Source organism: Myotis davidii, unplaced genomic scaffold (assembly GCF_000327345.1).
Source record: "Myotis davidii unplaced genomic scaffold, ASM32734v1 scaffold1063, whole genome shotgun sequence".
Lineage (NCBI taxonomy): Eukaryota > Metazoa > Chordata > Mammalia > Chiroptera > Vespertilionidae > Myotis > Myotis davidii.
In genome coordinates, this window is record NW_006296624.1 from 368,865 (window position 1) to 389,289 (window position 20,425).

Genomic DNA, 20,425 nt, shown 5'->3' on the forward strand with positions numbered 1-20,425 from the left:
CACAGCGTATAGTGCTGTAATTGGAGGTAACAGGCCTTTTGGCCAGGTTGAAAGTTTAGAGAGAATCTGACTGAGTAGTGATGACATCCGATCACAGAGTGGAAGAGTATGCGGTTCCTCATTTGGTCCGCAGGCAGCGCTGCAGAAGACACTCATATACTTATGTCGCCAGTGTCTGTGGAAGCACATTCACACTCCAACAACATTTTAAATATCAATTTTTACTCTACCAGCTATATTTCTCAGCAGTGATAGGAAGGCGAGGAATGGCCTTGGTTTCTCCAGCAATTTCAGTCTTTCTCTGGATAACCACCCTTCCTTAACTTCCTGAGCTGAGACCGTCATTGTGAGCTCTCTCCTCTTCCTACCGCGGCAGGGCAACGTTACCTCTCCCCCCTCAACCTGTCGCAGAGACTGATGTTTCTGCTCCCACAAAGCTTTCATTTACTCCAGATGCTCCATTCAGTCCCTTCCCATCCCCTTTAGTGACTGTCTCAAGTCTATATTACAACTTTAGTTTCTCCTTATCTATTAGCTCATCATCAGGTTTTCTTCATTTGAAACAACAAACAAACCAAAGTCCTCAAACCAGAGTCTCTTTTATTTTGGTCTCCACAGAATTTATAAAAGAATTGTTTGTACTCATGGCCAAGGTTTTCCTCCATTTATTCCCCAGTAACTGTGTGCAGTCTAACTTCTAATTCAATACTCTGTGGGAACCAATAGGTTATGAAAATGATCAGATCATTTAAGAACTTTCATTAACCTCTTTGAGTTTTTGGTGTTTCAGAACACCATCCATCTTCTTTCTACACATTTTTTTCTAATATTTTCTTATTTCCTTTTTTTTCAAGCTTTATTGAGATACAATTGACATCACAATTCTTTCATTTAAATATTTACCAGCTTTAATGAAGCATCATTTACATACCATACACCTTATCCTTTTAAAGTATACAATTTAGTGGTTTTTAGTATATTCACTCTCCCCATTCCCCCTGGCAATGGCTAATTTATTTTTCGTCTCTATGGATTTGCCTATTAAGGGCCTTTGTATAAATGAATTATACAATGTGTGGTCTTTATGACTGACTCTTTCACTCAGCATAATTCTTCCAGGGTTCATCCATGCTGTAGAATATATCAGTGCTTCCTTCTCTTCTATGGCTGAATAATATTTCACTCGGTGGAAAGACTACATTTTGTTTATTCATTTATTTATCAGTTGATAGATATTTCAGTTGTTTTTACTTTTTAGTTATTAGGAGTAAAGGTGTTATGTACAACTGTTTGTGTAGGAAAGTGTTTTTATTTCTCTTGGGTATGTATCTAGGAATGGAATTGATGGCTCATATAATAATCCTAGATTCAACATTTTCCAGAGGTCTTTTTTACTGCAGTCTAAGCTCTCCTCTCCATTCATTGTCTTTCATTTTTACTTATCTCCTAATGTCCTCTCAACAAAATGTAGATGCTTCTCAAGTTTGGGGTCTTGAGTCTTCTCTCTTTATTCTCTTTGTCAGAAATCTAATCCTCTCCCTTTGTCTTAACTATTAGCTCACCTCTTACTTTCAGGAATCCTTTGTCAGCCTGATCACCCTCAATCTAGAGCTCTGCATTGTTAGTATCTACTAAAGAAAAGTCTTGGTTATTCTGCCATCAGGCAAACAACAGCATCATCTCTCCCAAATCGTGGTTTGTAATCTGATTTTCCCCTTTTCAAAAGTGGCACAACTATTTCCCAGTTATCCTTGACTGAAAATTCTGAAGTCATTATTTATTCCTTCCTAGCCTTTACTCCGTACCCAGTTACTAAGTCCTGCCAGTTATACTTTTACATTCCTTTTGTGACTCTTATATTCAAATAAAATGATTCTTATTACCCTTATTATCTTCCTGGGACAGTTGTACATACCTGTTCATTGGTCCTTCTATCTCATATATTTTCTCATTCTTTTTATCACTTCTCATTTATCCTTCACGACATGACGTCAGTATTGTCCTGGCCTACACTTATACCCATCATTTCCAGATTCAGCACCATTTACCTCTTACCTTTCAATAATATCAAGACCCTTTACCACTTATTGTTTAGTTATATTCATAATTAGCTCCAACCAACCAACCTTCGCAGGATGTTTCTCTAGCTCCTAAACCATAACATACTCTATCCAAGATAAATTCTTTTCATTGTTTATGACCCCAAATTTTCTTTGCTTCGACTTAACACAGCCAAGTTCTACTATCTCCACAAGATGATCTATTTCTCATATAAGTTCAGCCCAAATGTATTTCCCTATAAAAAGAATTTATCTGAGTTCCCCAAATGAAATGAAAAAAAAATTATTCTACTTATAGACTCCTGAAATGTTTTAAAAATATTTGAATGGCTTTTAGACATTTAGCTAGATGTTTCTTAATGGATGATAAGCTTGCCCCCTATTTATGTGTGTGTGCGATACTTAGTTCTTCTCTTGGTCCTGGGACATACTTGCAAAAAATAAATTTTACTTACAAGTGATTTTTGGTATTTTTATTTTTACAGATAATTTTCCCAATGCCACCTCTTTTGCAATCTTACTTTTCAATTGCAGGGGAAATCCAGAATATAGGATTTAAATAATAGTTTACTTGTAGATATAATTTCTTAGCATGTATTTTCAGTTAATATCTAATATGTCAATTTAAATTATGACAGTAATGAATCTTAACCCTTATTGAAACAAAAGATGACTATTGGTCTCATAATGAGAAAAAGTATCTGTTAAAGTATGTGAGAAACAAAAATAAATCTAAAGTAATTTGAGAAAAATAACAAAATATTTTATAGCAGAAAGGGAAATAATGGAGAAAATTCACATAAACCATGTCATTTATGGAACATGTACCATAAAAAATAGATGTTTTAAAACTGTTAATTTTAATAAAATTAGTTCCAATTTTAAGAAAATTCATTACCTTTTATACTGGGAATTTTAAAGTTGGGTAGAATTCCTTAATATGTGAACAAGAATTGTATTTAGTATTGCTATAGATTATATTAATTTTCTTTATAAGTATTCTATTAGAAATTTATTATCATTAGCAGAATAATGATGAAAATAGAGGTATGAATACCAGGCTAGTTAGTATTATGTTCTGCAGCCTGTAGAATGTCAGCTCTGAGGAAGAGAATTTATTTATCCCATTGAACTGAATGTATGAATTTAGACCTGAAAAAACAAAACCTGTCTTAGACATTATTTAGTTAACTCACAGGCTTATTTTGTGGGAGATTTCTGAGCTCATCTGGAAGTTTGGGGATATACTGGGATATACTGAGTACGGGGTTTGGATTTGAACCTTGAGAACTTTGTTATAAATTCTGAGGATGATGAGGATCTATTCCATCTCATATCCAATATCTTGATGGTCTCTGTTTTGGATTTACCTCATAAATGCTAAGCCAAAATAGTCTGCCATTTGAATGGTAAATAGGATGCTTTACAATGAATTTCTCTCTCTTATTATAGAACCATAAAATAAATGATCTTAGCTTCTTAGTTTGGCCTTCATAGCAGTTCTCAATATAAACACCATATAGCCACACATTTATTCTTTAACTTTATGTAAAATACACTGTAAAACAAAAATAATTATTTTCAAAAATATTTTCTAGTAATTAGCTTCCCTCCCAAACAAATTTAGTCTAATTATGTATCAGGCATGATAAAATGAAAGGTCAATAGCTACAGATGCATCATTTCACTCTGATAGATTGCTGTTTGAAAATAGGTTATGACAATTAGATGATTAATTTTCTTCTATTAAATAGCATTATGAGACTTATGATTACATTTATCAGTAAATTCTTTTTAGTGAGAACATAATATGAGGAAAGACCAAGCAGAATAGGAATTAATATCCTTTGTGAAGGATCAGAACACACTTTCTAACAACCACAATTGTGAAAATACTTAGAAAATGAAATTCTGTTGGAAAACTCATGTTTTGTTCATCATTATAAAGTGACACGTTAAAGATGTCATATGGGAGTATGAAGAGCAAAATTCTGGATGTCCTGCTGGCAATTTTTTGTTGTTGTTGTCCTGGTTACCTGCAAAGTATACACCCCTTGTCAGTATAAGTAGGGAGTGCTTATGTAAACATTCTTGTTTCGCCTGTTTCACATAATCATTTCTTGTATCACATTTCTTCTAACCTCGCTATCTGAAACCAATTACAGGAGATCCATTTGGGCTGCATCTGTTTTCATAAAAAGCCGAGGCAGCAGTGTTTTTCTCAGAGATGAATATCAACATCAAATATGCTTCTGAGTGCTTTGTTATTTATGTTTCACAGAGATTTTGTGGCCTTCAGCTCTCAGGAATGTGTCATGCTGTGCTGTTTATACATTGAGGATATTAATGGGTGTAGATGTCATTTTTCATTTTAATGTCTCAAATGCAACAGGCTGATAGGTTAAGCATTCCTATTTTTATGGGGAGAGATATGAGTGATGTCTGTTTTTCCCCAAATATACATATATTTACTTTGAAAAAAAAAAAGAAGTTATTTATAAACCTTAGAGTACTCAACATTTTTGGTTAAACTGGGTTTTTCTAAGCTATTCACAATTTTATTTCTGTGTTTTTCAAGAAGAAAAAAAGTAATGTTTTCCATGTTCCCCAAGAAGGAAAAAGTATTGATCTGACAGGTCACAAAAATTTTTCATCCTTATTTCTCATAATAACCTACTTATTAGAATCCTATGAGGTTCATAATGAGCATAAAGTTATTACTACTGTAGAAGGGTAATATGCTTAAACTTTACTATTCTTAAACATTTGTGCTTTATTTGAAATTACACACTAACTATTAAGAATGTTGTTCTTAATAAATATTTTAGAGCAAAATGCACTGAATTCTGGAAAACATGCATTTCCACACCCTTGCAGCCTAATAACGACAACAAAAGTATATGTTCAACCTATTATACAGCTTTTTATTCTTTTCAAAATATTTAGTTTAATCAGATTTCAAGTTTAAAAGTGTCCTATCTTAGTTTTCTTCAGCTTTACTATAATTAAATAACTTCATCAAGGAAAGTGTAGTCTTAATTTAAAATAAATAGTTTTGGGAAACTAGGTAGGTTTGGCTGCCTTAGAAACCTCTTTCTTGCTTATTTGAATCAGGCTCAGACAATATTAAAGAAAGATTTGTAAACAAACATCTTTTGCCTTTGGTTCTAAATTAACTTTTTGTTTTTTTGTGGAGGGTGATCATATAAATACTTAAATAGCTCATAGAACTTTATGGATGATCCTGGTATATAAAATTTCTATTTACCAATTTAAGTGGACAAATGATTTGCAAATTAATATTCTGTGTATTTTGACATCTAACACCTTATATTGATGGAAATGTTAGCTCATAATCTTTCATCTTTTGAGTAGCTACGATAATAAATTGCAAAGATGAACTAAAAGTGTCTGAGCAATTGTTTACTGAAATTAAGTCCTAAAGTGTTATCCAGAATACTGGAAATAAAAAAATGTCACGTAATGCCTGCAGTTGAGATGCAAACTACAAAAGATTTATGTTTAAGACTTTCTAATCATTCTTGATCTCTTGGAATTGTTTTTTGTTCTCCCACCTCTCAGTGTACTATGGCAAGTCTCTATTGCTGCAAAAAGAATGTTGAAATAGGCAAGGTGTTCTTTTTCATAAGCTTTTGTATTGAAAGATTATCCTTGACTGTTTCAAAGATAAATGCAAATGCATATGCAAGCCACATACTTTAAAAGTAGAAGCATAATTTAGCCGAATAGCTGGTGGTATTCTACTATTAGTAGTACTCCTTTAACAACAGTGCACATGTATCTATTTGCCTAGCAATATTTTCATGAGCTACAACTCTAACATACCTAATTTTCTAGTGTCTTTCTATAGCCATTGGGCGTTGCATATATTCATTCCATTGGGTTACTTGTTTGGGTTGAGTTGACTGAATATAAGGCAGAAATGGATAGGATTTTGTACTTGACAGACAAGAGTCTGAGTTTCTGACCAAACTGTTACTGCTTTGTGACTTTAATCAAGTTATTATAGTATCGGTCCTTCAATTCCTTGTCTACAAAATGTGAAAATTAGGATAACCAATTTCTAAGGTGTGTTTTTTCCAGCTCTGGAATTTTTCAGTTTATGACTAATAACTGGTCAAATGATTGGAGTGATACAGGACAGTAGCACCCCATCACGTGTTCGTAGACTATGTGATGAAGTCCAACACAAGGACGGTGGGAATGCTTAGCCATAAAAATGACATATACCCTGTGATAGTTTTTCTATTCAAACATTTACAAATTGAAAACATACAATCTTATATTGTAGTTCCCTTTTTAGGTTCCTGATAAAGGGGTATGCCCTCTTGTCATATGTTCTTCTTTGTAGAGTTTTATTCGTTGCATCCTAACAGCTCCTTTGACAGAGCAGGCAGTAACCCACACTGGGCTGTACTCTGGCCTGAAGCCTGGACACGGTGAACAAAGCTAAGGCCTATGTTCCTTATTTGCTAACATGAGGGCGTCTATTTCAATGATTTCACTTCAAGATCCTGAACTACTCTTATTAAAACCCTTGAAAAATAGTAAAACAATGACAGAATCAAATATAATCTATATAAGGCTGAGTATATGCAAAATAAACTAAGGGCCTCAAAGAGGAAAGCAATTATATGAAAAATACTAGGCAAGTTTTCTGTGGATTTGGCACCAAAAGGAAAACTAATTGATTACTTTTCAAGATTTTCACATTGACACAGCCTAGATCAGTGGTAATTTCCATTTGAAAAAAATATCATTGGTAGTTAGTTTTTAAGTTGTGATTTAAACAGAAAGTAATATTATTGGACTATCAAGGAAAATTGTTCAAATTGTGTTTTGCGATGTGTTTATGGAATTAATTTTTATTTGGTCTTTTATTCACACCGAACTTCATCATAAAATTGCTAAGTTCCCTGGGATGTTTCATCCTTAGAAGCATTTAGGTTGACTTGTGATTACTTGGAAAATTTAAAAGAAGAAAAAAGGGAGATTTTTTTGAGTGAGTGTGTTTCCAAAAAGTGTGCTTTACAAACTACGCAGGATCCTGCTCTGGGAAGATAAATCAATGTTGTTAGGAGATGGTGCGAGTGCATGCAGTTTGTTTACTTTGGTTTCTATGTCTGCTGCCTTCTCAGAAAACTTGCTTGGAGCCAGGCTGTAGCAGCCCTCCTTTCTGTCTTTTCATAATTGATCAGGGGATGACTGCCTTCCCTGAGGGTTAAGACATGGCAACTTTTTCTGTTTGCTCAGCATCTCAATGCAGTAGTTCAAACATTGTTCACACCAGCTGGCAGTGTAATGCCATATGCACATCTTGTCAAAGCAACTGTTGTCATGGATACTAGAAACTCCCTTAAAAACCATATCATTGATTCCAATGGAAATTGTACTTTTTTCTGCTTAGAATCTTAATTATTATAGAAGAAAAGTCATCTAAAATATTTTCCCCTTCTTGAAAACTTTGTCACATATTCTAAAACAGCGAATAACAAAGGAAAGAAGTGGTTTAGTTTCATGTGTTGGCAAATTTCATCATTAATGTTTATTGAACTCAGTTGTTGAGAGAAAAATAAGTTTGTATAGTAAAGGCTCTTAAAGTTTTTTTTTAATTAGTTTATACTGTTAACCTTTCAAACATCTCAATATGTGGGTTTTTGTTGTTGTTATGGCAATAGTTTTTATATTAGTTTATAGAGTATAATGGCCAAACTACCTCTCTGCAAAAGAAATGCTTATATTAATTTCTTATGTTGTTTTATTTTCCTGAGTTGGAAAGAAACCATGAAAATATCTATTTTGATTGGTGTTCTATCGCACATAGCAATAAACCTGATTGGTTGAGTGGTAATTTCTTTGTTCTCTGATTTTGCTAAGAATGTAAATGAAAACCACTCAGTTTTATTTGGCATTGAAATTGCACTTTATTTTGTCAAAGGAGAGATTTCTTCTTGCATTTCAATGACCAAAAAAAAAATGTATTTTAAATCTTTAGTGAAAATCCTTATTAATTCACTTTCAAGATAATCTGATGTTGATTTGTCAAATTTAATTACAGCTTCCGGTAACACTTGAAGTCTACTGCTTTTGCTTCAAAATTGTAATATGAAAATACAAATTGGATGATGATTTAAAAGGGAGTGAGCATTATAGTTGAACATTCAAAGACAAGTTCCTTGTGGAAATGAGATTACTGAGGCAGTTTGTGATATTTTTCCTTTTCAAGCACTTTAAACAAATTAACTTTATTTCCTGCAGGATAAAAGCCATCTCTGTGGTTTTAAGTAAATTTGTATATGTGTGTTATGTAAATTTTTTTCACATTAGAAAACAAGAATATTTAATGATTTTCTCTAGAAAGGAGGGTTGGATGGGCTTCTTATACATTGAAGCTTATTACTAGTAACCAGGGAATAACTGATCCTCAATTTACCTTTAACAAAATATTTAGATGTTGCTCCCTTTTTACTTCTAGGCTCTCCAAGCAGCAAGACAACTTCTCTTACAGCAGCAAACAAGTGGATTAAAATCTCCTAAGAGCAGTGATAAACAGAGACCACTGCAGGTAGGTAATGTATTCCTGTCCTTGGGGGTCTTATTTTAAAACATATTTATTATGAGAACAGAAATGCAGACTCAGTTGTATACATACAGAAAATTATGATGTTTGCCCATGTAGATAATTTCCATTCAAAAAGAGAATTCGCTTTATCTTCTTGAAAGAGAAAGAAAGAATTTTCTATTAGCATAGATTTCAAAAGTTTACAGGGTCACTTACTGCAAAAATTATGTAGGAACCACATTTAGTATACGTGGGCATAAAAGTTTGCTTTAAACTTTCTGGGATTTGAATGGAATTTAATTCACAAACAGGTAAAAATGTGGCATTTCTTTCTTAAAAGCAAATCATAGTAAAACGGTATGGAGTAAAACAAAGCAGGCTTAGACAACCCTTCTGTAGTTGTATTCAAGTGACAAATGCAGAAAACCTCCCATTTTGTCAGAAAAAATGAATTCGCCACGGAGTTATTGCTGTTGCTACAGTTATAAAAATACACTCTGGAGTTTGTTGTCCTTACTCACTATGTTTGTCCTGTGGAACTGATAGTCTGTATGTCGTTTAAAGTAAATTTTTCTTATATAATGTAACCATTGTTTTATTTAGTCTTAACAGGAATATTTAGGGCATTTTCTCCAAGAAATAAACATTTTCAGGTTTCATTTGAAAAAATATTTGGAAGGTATCTGGAGATGCATCAAACATCTTTCAAAATGTTTATCAGCTTTGTTGGAGGATAAGCAATGTTTTTTTAAATCCAAGTTACATACATGTCTAATAAGGCAAGCTTAGTTTTTTTTCAAAAAAGTAAACATCTTTCTTGTTGCTTTAACAAAACTATTTTGAAAATTTTTATGGCCGAGCTGTCTGTTTTCCTTTGTAGGTGTACTCCCAGATGTTAGTAACTAAGTCTTACACGATGGCCTTCTGACAGAGAATTATAGGCTACTGATGTACACAATCCAGAAACCACTTATTACCTAAAAACTGGATTAATTTATGGTCCCTAGACAGATGTGAGATGAGAATATATTTCTTGGGAACAAACCCATTTTGGGGGAGTGGGTGGGAAGAAGGGGGAATTGGGGATGGGGCATGCCTTTTAACAGAGAAAAGTACAGATGTCTGCCACGATTGTATGTGAGTTATACTGCAATAGCCTGAGTTTAATATCCATCTTAATTTTTTCTCTTTTAAAATAAATTTCACGTTCTTTTGTTTTAACTAATCAGTAATTCTGTAGTGAGACATTTTACTTACCATCATGTACTTCCCTAAGTAATAATAGTGATTTGAGCATTTCCATTGAGTTATCTGATTCCATGAGAGCCTCTATATACATTTATGTGACAGAGAAAATTTTACATAGAAGTCACAGAAGATAGCAAACGGAATGTTCATCCTCACTGTGGCTTCAAACCGGGAACTGTGCTTTCTTGTTGGTATAGAAAAGGAGGTTTACTAGTAGATGCTCGCAGCATAAGCCAAAGGTAGGAAAGAGTTTACTGTTTTTAATATCTGAAAGAGACTATATATATTGTCCTAATTCCATCTTATCTCTTGACAAATTAGACCAAGTAGTTGTACCTTCCTCTCCAAAGCTAAGTCAAGGAGAAGTTTCTTTATTGATGATTACCAGGATATTTCTGGAAGGAATGGCTGGGCTGAAATTTTTCTATTTTCTCTTTTTGTTGTATTGAAAGGCAAAATTTAGCTATACTTTGTTTAACCAAAATATACATAATTTTCTTGGCAAAACACACACACGCTAATATGGGAATAGTTATGACTCTAAAGTAAGAAATTGTTGCTTATGTACCAGATGTTGTATAAATAAAATTTTGAGCCTAAGCCCTCAATTTTATTTATTTATTTTTATTTTTATTTTTTTATATCAATTTCTTGTTCTACTTATTTATGCATTCTTTGGTTGCTTCTTGCATGTGCCCTTGACCAGGAATTGAACCCAAAATCCGGATCTAATTTTTGATCATGAAAATTTTATTTTTATTATAAAAGGGTGATTAAAAATTTACAAATACCTTTTAACAACTTCAATTGCTAACCATTCTATAGTTCATTGTGTCACTTATTAGTGTTTTGTGATTCATATTAACACAAATATATCTTGATTATACAGATATAAAACTCTAGAATTTTATTATTCTTTTGGAATTTTAATAGGATCTCATGTCAAAATGTCATAGGAATGAAAAGTTGGTTTTTAAGAATGAGAATTTAGAATAATGACTGAAGACTTATTTGTTCACCGAAATATACACAGCAGTTAATATAATGTGATTCTACATTTTTAGTATTTTGTAGTACTTGGTAAGCTTTGCAACTAGAAACATGCTGAGATTGTATAAAAAATCTAATAGAAACCTAATAGCATTTTATACTAGCTTATACATGTTGTCAATGGGGGATATTAAGTAATACTTATTTTTGCATCTGCAAATATCATTTAACATGAGTTGCACTATGTATTTGCCACTCGTGTTAAGGAAAAGGATAGAATATTTTTGCTAATTATAAATATTTAATATGAAATTAGCACTTTAAAACTTTTATGATTTTATCACAGTCTAGTTCTTTTTTAAAAATATATTTTTATTGATTTCAGAGAGGAAGGGAGAAGGAGAAATAGAAACATCAATGATGAGAGAGAATCATTGATTGGCTGCCTCCTGCATGCCCCATACTGGGGTCGAGCCTACAACCTGGGCATGTGCCCTTACCTGGAATCAAACCTTGATCTCCTGGTTCATAGGTCAATGCTCAACCACTGAGCTATGCCAGCAGGCTTTTTTTCTACTTAACTGTTTAATCAATCTTTCATAATAGAGTTGGTGTAGATTATCTTTTAGATTTAAAAAAATAAGTGAAAATGTTTCAAAATCTGCGCTTGAAAGCAAGTCATTTGGTGTTAATAATAGATCGTGCTGGTTAGAGGACCAAAAGAGATATGTGATTTTCATTTTACTATATAATTTTTATGGATAACTATTTTATAAAGTTTGAAAGAAAATGCAGATTTTAGAAAAATATTTTGATGGCTCAAGTCACAAGAACAATATTTGTTGCTTGTTATACTCAACTGAATTTCTTTTAAATGTTGAAAAGTGGTAGCCAGATTTGAAGTGTGACATGGCAGAGAGCCTATTGCTGGCAGACTAGTATCTATCTACTATTACTTTTTCATTCACATTTTTCTTGTTTTTCTGCTACAGATAGCATAGATATTAGCATATCTACTACAAAATTGAAAGAAAAATCCCATCTATGAGCCTACCAATTGTAGTAGTGATTTCACTTTCATGTATAGATATCTGAATGTATGTATTTGAAACATGTTTACATATTAATTCATTGCATGAAACACCACTTAAATAGGGCCAATCAGTTAATATATTGATTAATGACATATTGATGATTAATATAAAATGATTGTGATGCAGATTGGAGCTGATATTAAACTAAGCATTACCAGATTTTTCTTTTTTACATTTCTACTATGTATCTCAGAAAAACAAACCCTAAAATGAAGATGGCCTCTTATCTTACTTTACTTTACTTTTCTGTATCTACTCCTAGCACGTCCTAGACGTGATGTACCCATAGTGGTCTATAGGAGGAAAGTTAGCCAAAGAGAATATGTAATGCTTTCAATTTCATGAAATGAATTTCCTTATTGAAAAGAGTAAGTTCACATTGTTTTATGCACACATGCACACTTCCATAATCTGTAATTAAAAACATTTTGTAAAATACATTATCCATTTTCTAGCCTATGACAGATCTACTTAATTTAGTTTAGGTATGAAATTGGTCGCATTATTGTTCTTGTTACATTTACAGCCATGAGACAGACTTGTGGTTCTTCAACAGCTGTGCAGAGCAGAGACGTAAATTTAAGGTAAATGCCATTGCTTTGCTATCTTAGATGAATATTAATATATAACATTGTAATCACTTCTATTGTTGTAGATTAATATCTAATATAAGGTTCTCTTTTTCAATAGGCAATTTAAATTAATTTTTAAAATAACAATTCTGAGTTAGTTTAAAAATGGAGTACTTAAAAGCAAAAGTGAATTAAACTTAGGAGTCTTATTCTGAGTCTGACACAAGCTAGTAATATAGGTTTGAGGAAGTCACTCAACATCTTTAAAATATAGACATTGTGCCAACTGGTGAATAAAATGGAATGTTCTGTGATTAAAGATTTATTTCATTTTTTAATCCTCACCCAAGGGTCTGTATTTTATCGATCTTAGAGAGAGAGGAAGGGAGAAAAAGAGAGAGAGTGAAACATGGACATGAGAGAGAAACATGAGAAACATTGATTAGTTGCCTCCTGTACATGCCCAACCAAGGATCGAACCCACAACCTGGGTATGTGCCCTGACCAGAATGGAACTAGAGACTAGAGACCCTTTGGTTCCTGGGATGATGGGCCAACCAACTGAGCCACATTAGCCAGAGTTTATTTCATTTTTTTAAAACTAAGTGGTTGGTATCTTAATTCTTCGAGAATAGCTGTACTTTGTTGGATATTAGCTTATGGGTTAAGGCTTATGTTTATATACTTGTTTGTTTTTACTTACAAAGGACTTTAAAAACATACCATAGTAAAAAAATAATGCTTTGGTATCAAAGTATTAAGTCTTAGGTGTATGGTAACTATTGTGCAAAAAGTATTAATTTATATAACATCTAAGAAAGTTTTGTTTCATTTAGTGCCTTGAAATAATTTTATAAATTGTTTTTAAGAAAAATCTAAGTTACACAAAGAATTATTTTACCTATGTGTTTACTTTAATAATCTACATTAAAATACGTTGTCATAAAATACAATTTAACAAATTTCTACCTTCCTCTAATTCTTCAGTCCAAAATGTTAAAATTATTAGCAGCAATCAGTAAGTTCTGTAGCAAACTAATAAGCATTTCTAAAACTTTCATTCTAGGGAAAAAACCAATAAAGTGCAAAATCTATAAATAATGAAGTTGAATGTATAAATAATAAAAATAAATATATATTTCGGATATAGAATTAGGCATTGGTAAATATGTTTTAGGAAATTGTCAAAATGCATTTATACAGTGGTAATGAATGAATTTGAATATTTCCTTTTCAACAATAAGTTCTGGTTTCTAGCATAGAAGAATTAGAGAGAAGCAAAAACACATTCCGTTTCAAATACTGAAAGCAACATAATCAAGAAATTTGTGATATGGATTTGAGTAGCTGCATAATACTAAGAAAAAAAATTTAAGATGTTTTTTGTTATCTATATTTTTTCTATAATAATAAGCAGTTAATCAAACACACTGTTTTGTATCATAAATTTTGAAAGAGTTTAATTTAAAAACTACTAACAAGGATAGACTATGCCTTGTGTGGTCCTGATTTTCCCATTCCAGTAAAAGAACAGTTCCTTCCTCCCCTCACCTCCCCCCTTATTTTTGCTTTTAGAGGGGGGGGGAGAGAGAGAGAGAAAGAGACCAATTGGTTGTCCCACTTATATTATTGGTTCTAAGGAACTTTTCTTAAAGGGCTGCATGTGATAGGCAATTTTACAAGAATGTGATAGAATAAAATCTTTCTTAAAAATATTACGATGTTGCCACCTGTGGCCAGCTGCTCAAGGCTGACACCCTGTGGAGGACAGTCTAGGACAGGGGTGGGCAAACTTTTTGACTCGAGGGCCACAATGGGTTCTTAAACTGGACCGGAGGGCCGGAACAAAAGTATGGATGGAGTGTTTGTGTGAACTAATATGAATTCAAAGTAAACATCATTACATAAAAGGGTACGTTTTTTTTTTTTCAATAGTTTTATTCATTTCAAACGGGCCAGATCTGGCATGTGAGCCGTAGTTTGCCCACGGCTGGTCTAGGAGGTTATCCAGTCTATCACTACTAAGTGTGCTTGGGTGGAAAACTCGCTTATGATCTAGGTGAAAGAACATATGTTTTTTTATCTGAATCCTATCTTTACTCTTAATTAATAGGACTTTGGGTAGGGTAACTTGAGCTCTTGGGGCCTGTTTTTCCATCTCTAAAATGGGAATGAGGATTGAAAGATTGTTGTGAAAATTAAAAGGAATGTAACATGAAGTAAGTAGCATAAATCCTTGTGATTATGAAGTAGTATTTTCCCTTATGATCATCCTCAGGAAGTTTATATTTAACCCAAAGTTATGATAAACATTCTACCATATGGTTCCTTTTATTTGGCCATGATCTTTATTATTTACTAGATGCCCAGGGCACAAATATTTGTGCACTCGGGGGTGGACGGTCCTTCAGCCTGGCCTGTGCCCTCTCGCAGTCTGGAACTCCTCGGGGGATGTCCACCTGCTGGCCAAGGGATCGGGCCTAAGCTGTCAGTCAGACATCCCTTTGGCAGCCCGGGAGCCCTCAGGGGATGTCTACTTGCCAATGGGGAGCAGGCCTAAGCTGCAGTCGGAATCCTTAGCGCTGCTGAGGAGGCGGGAGAGGCTCCAGCCATCATCGCTGTTACTGGCAGCCATCAGTCTGGCTTGTGGCTGAGAACCTTGGTGAGGGGCTGATGGCTGTTTGCAGGCTGGCCAAGCCTTCCATTGGGGACCCTCACCCCATGCGGGTGTAGCCAGCCTGGGTGAGGGGCTTATGGCTGTTTGCAGGCTGGCCACACCCCCTTCAGAATCGGGTCCCTACTGGGGTGCCTGGCTAGCCTGGGTGAGGGGCTGATGGCCATTTTAAGGTTGGCCATGCCCCCTGGCAACCCAAACCCCAGCCTCTCCTTTTTGTCTGGGATTTATTTATCTTCTATAATTGAAACTTTGTAGCCTTGAGTGGAGCGCAGTGCTGGCCAGGGCAGGCGAGAAGCTTGGCTTCCTCCATTGCCGGGGGCAACCCAAGCCTCCTTCTTGCTCCAGCTCTATGGCTGTCACCATCTTTGTGACGGAGTGACGGAGTGGTGGGTAATTTGGATATTAATCTTTTATTAGATAGAATTACTCACAATTTATAAAAAAGCAACAGTGAGTATTTTAGGTACTATTATATTATCTTCCCCTCCTATAGACACTCACAATATGTATACTTTACACTACCCTATCATAAACTTATATTTTAATGTTTGTTTGCTTTTTCTACTAGATTGTGAGCTCTATGACTGCAAGCACCATAGTGTCATATATATTTTAGTGCCTATCACAATAACTGATCAATAATAGAGCTCAATAAATAATAGTTGAAACAATGAATGAGGAGGAGATTGTGCTGAAAGGAGATTGTGCTGAGGGAGGAGTTTTAGGGGGAAAACCCTTTCATTTGTTCAGTGTATATTGATTATTTACCATATGTGATAGCCTCAGGGACTTATGACTTAGTTGAGGAGATAGTAAGGCTTATATACAAATGCCAGGTCACAGTGGATATGCTATACGAATGCAGAAGGCAGAAAATGCTATAAGCATTAAAAAATAAAATATTCATTCCAGCCCAAGTGATCAGGGTATGCTTGTGGAAAGGTAGCATCTCTGATGGGCTTAAAGAAAGGGAATTTGATAGATAGAACATTTTTTAATGGAGACCTTTGAAAAGATGTCATCAAAGATGCCGCGATAGGACATGTGAGGTCCAGTTAGGCAAGAGTAAGGAATTTGTTTTGACCATCATAGAGATGTCTTACAAGAGGAATGAGGGTTGGAGAACTATATCAACAGCTGTATAGAGATTGACAGGCCACACTAATGAGTTTGTACTTTGTGGTTTAGATAGCAGGAGTTATTAAAGCTTTTTGATAAGAGAGTGATAAAATCAAACTGGTATTTTATAAAGATCTACTTCACAATGTGGCATGGGAATGGAGATTTCTGAAAAAAGATAATTTACAAAGAAGAGCTCATCCACAATTTTTTTAGAGCAAGAAGAAAAAGAAGCAGAAGAAAGAAAAGAGGGGAAAAGAAGAATCAAATTAGCACTTATTTTGTCAAGGAAGGTTAAGAAAAGGGAGCGTTTTGAAAAGATGGGACTTGGAAGGCACATCAATAAAAGTCCGTGAGGATGACCATTCATGGGAATGGAGATTTCTGAAAAAAGATAATTTACAAAGAAGAGCTCATCCACAATTTTTTTAGAGCAAGAAGAAAAAGAAGCAGAAGAAAGAAAAGAGGGGAAAAGAAGAATCAAATTAGCACTTATTTTGTCAAGGAAGGTTAAGAAAAGGGAGCGTTTTGAAAAGATGGGACTTGGAAGGCACATCAAGAAAAGTCCGTGAGGATGACCATTTCCATGCATACAATGTTGAATTTCAACGCTGATGATTTTTTTTTATTTCTTAAAGTATTACAAAGAGTATTACACATGTCTCTTTTTTCCCCCCTTGACATTCCCCCAGCTTATGATTTTTAATCCCCCTCTTTATCCTTTGCCATTAACTCTTAGGATCGCCAATATTAAAGTGATCAATAATCAATAACAAGTGGGGGCAAATCTTACTTTAGCATCATTGTTATATGCAAAAAGGAGAATTAGTAAGTGTACTTTTGCTTCTTAGACTGTTCGGTCTCCAGCGGTATAAGTAAATGTATATTGCATATGTAATACCGAGGGTTTCCATAAATTAAATATGGAAGAAAGCTGCATTGTAGGAGGTCAAATTTTCTTTTTTCTCATTCAAGCACTTGCTTCTTTGTGTGATCCATTAGGATTTTAAGTACATATTCCCTTAATTTCTCTACCTTAACTAAAGGGAACAGAAGAAAAGAACAGCGCATTCATATTGGTAAGGGAGCTCTCCGTAGGATTTAAGACTTAGGCTGTGAATTTTGTCTGTAGATGTTGGGAGGTGTACAAGCTAAATGGAATGACAAAGTGAAGAACAGTGTCAGTACGTGATTAAAGAAAAAAGGTGAAATTACTTTGAAATTCCCTTACATTTAAGGTTCATTGTGTTATCTCTGTGGATTCTATTCATGCCTTTCTATCATCCTGCATTCTACATTGCACTTGGTTGTCTTAAAATTTCTCTGCTAACTTCACCTTTTCTGCTGCATTTTTCTTCCTTTATCATTCAGTTCTTTTCTCTTATATAATCTTGTCCATTTTACCTATCCATTCATTCCCATATTGAGAGTAGAGTAACTTTAAATGCCTTTGATTATTTAATTCTATCTTGGACCTAAAATAGCATATTATTTTACTAACAAAATAGTAAAACTGGGCTACTTCTTCAAATACAGTATCCAATATTTAATTTTTACCTTGCCCCAAGATTAGTTCCCTTTATGTGATATTAAGTTTTAGTATGAAGCCAACTCTACTCTCAAATATCTCAATAATTAGCAGGACTTGAGGAATTACATTCAGTGCTAGAAATCTCTTGTTACTCATGGCATTTATAGGTGGCTCTGTTAAAGTTATCATCAGAATGTACTCATCACTCCTTAGATCCTTTTGTCAGATTGTTCCTCGAACACCAATTACAAAATGAATGTTCAAACTAGAAGTGGCAGGAATGATTGTCTTAAAAGGCCAGGTGTTTTGTTGTTTTGTTTTGTCTTTGTCTTTTTTTGAGCAGTCTTAGGTTGTGCTGATTGTCATTATGCTAACAATGCTGAGTTTGGAAGCCTGACATTTGAAATGATCAGACAAAAGTGTAATAAACTGTTCTTTTAAAAATATTTTATTCATCCTACCTTAATTTGAAAATAATATAAGCTTATTAAATGACTCAAACATTATTTTAAGTTAGATTATAGTTGGACACTAAGTTATTTTACCGAAGGCACTTAATAACTATTAATACATTGCTTCGGTATGGTAGATTTTTTTAAAGATGAAAATTAATTTCTTCCTCTGATTAGATGAGGGAGAAACCACTCGTGAGAACTATTGTAGTAGACTCTTGACATTCACCAGGTATGCATCCTGACATCTTCATGAGCCCTCAAATTCAGGAAATGCCCAGTTAACTAATAAGGAGAGGTCCTTATTCTGAATTAAGCTGCCATTGTAACAGTTTACAACTTTCCAACTTTTCATAACATTTGCTTCATGATCGATGTCACGTTTTAAAATGAAACAACTGTTTTTACATCTCACCTACAGAGGTGAGACTAGGTAGAGAACAGAAAAGGTACATCAGCGATAGAACGGTGTAGAGGAGTGGATGAGTTAGTTTATATGTGTGAGAAACCAGTAATCCAAAGACTAGATAGGCCTCCCAGCATGCTTGATTCAATTTCATGGCTTGCCAAATTACAGAGCTGTAATGTCTTGGAACTTGGGGGTAATTAAAAAAAAAATCTGACCACAGCTCTACTCTTGTGAATTTTAAAGGTCTCCTCTCCTAGATCTTGCAATATAATATCTATGAGGAAAATCCAAAATGACCAAACAGGTTTGTTTCCCCTACCTTGACGTTTTATATGAAAAATTGAGAGAAGCGCTCAATAGTATTACTAATATTTTTCTCCTTCTTGATTGTAAATCTCCAATGGCTACCTGGAGTGCTCCTTAAAAGTTTCCTGGCATATTTTTTAAGGGCCTGGGGAAGGCAGTGTGTTGAGTAGGAGACCTCATAGCAATTCAGTATTTTATTGTAACTGCCTTTGATTATTGACTGGTTGTTCCAGACATTTTGAGCTTGGTATTTTATCCCCCACATTACAGAGCTGCAGTTGGGATTTAACTCACAGTTGAAGCTTTTTAATCACATCCAGCTTGACTAAAAGTATTTGGTGTGTGTGTGTGTGTTTTACGTTTTTGTTGTTTGTTCATGCCAATAATTACAGTTTTATCAGTATAGATATAGAACCTGTAGTATGTAGTAGTTAAGCATTTTGATAACACACAAAAAAGACAGAAAATTGCCTTACACAGTATATGAATTCTTGTACTTCCAATGTTAACATTTGCATTGCTTTAAAACCGTCACCTTAGTATCGTCTATTGCCAGTGCTACTGAACTTCTCAGATGACAAACCAAGGAACACTGAACATTAAGATGTGTTGACATGAGAAAAATCTGTTGTCTCACAGAAAAACTGTAGTAAATTCTTCAATAGATTATGTTTGTAAAAACAAAAAGAAAACACCAAGAATACAATCATTCTCTCTATATATCACCTTCTTCCCATAGAGAGAAGCATGTGATAGACATTTAAACATTTAACTACTGGTTAACTTATGAATAAAGTTTTATTTTCACAAAAACTTGGACAACATTTAAAGTTTTCCCTTTATTCTGGGAGGATTTCTTTCCCTTAAAAACCGTCACCATTTTCCTACACAGTCTTAAAGTTTACTTAGGCCAATAGTTTTCAAGTCTACGATATTACTTGAAAATCTTTTTTAAATGGAGAAACTTGGGTCCACCCTAGATCATTGAGTTAAAATTACTGGGGATAAGACCTTGAAAAATCAAAATATTTTAAACTCTCAAGGCGATTGTAATGTAGCTGGTCTACCAAGTATTATGTAGGAAACTTGAACTATTCTTATACATTAGGAAGTTGTTCCCTGTAATAAAAAGTACTAAATATAAATTTTCTTATTAATAGCCTGTGTAATTTTCTCTCTTTGGGACTCAGTTTTCCAACCAACACAATGAAAAAAAAATGCACTAGTGATAACTTAGGTTCCTTCCAGATCCAATAGTCTTTAAATCTCACCCCTGCATTTTCTTTTGTTTGTTGTTTATTTGTTTTTTGGGTTTTTTTTTATATGGTATTAAATCTGAGCTAGTCCCCTGAGCAGGTTTCTTGAGTTCTCTCTCTCTCTTCCT

General features: G+C 34.0%; 1 protein-coding gene across 1 annotated transcript in view; it reads left to right on the top strand.

Annotated features, from left to right (window-relative positions):
• Positions 1 to 20,425, top strand: part of FOXP2 (forkhead box P2) — a 506,406-nt gene that overhangs the window by 337,070 nt on the left and 148,911 nt on the right. Inside the window, exon 4 of the mRNA XM_015569384.1 lies at positions 8,557 to 8,646. Within this exon, the coding sequence (XP_015424870.1) occupies positions 8,557 to 8,646 (90 nt within the window). The remainder of the gene's footprint in view (positions 1 to 8,556; positions 8,647 to 20,425) is intronic.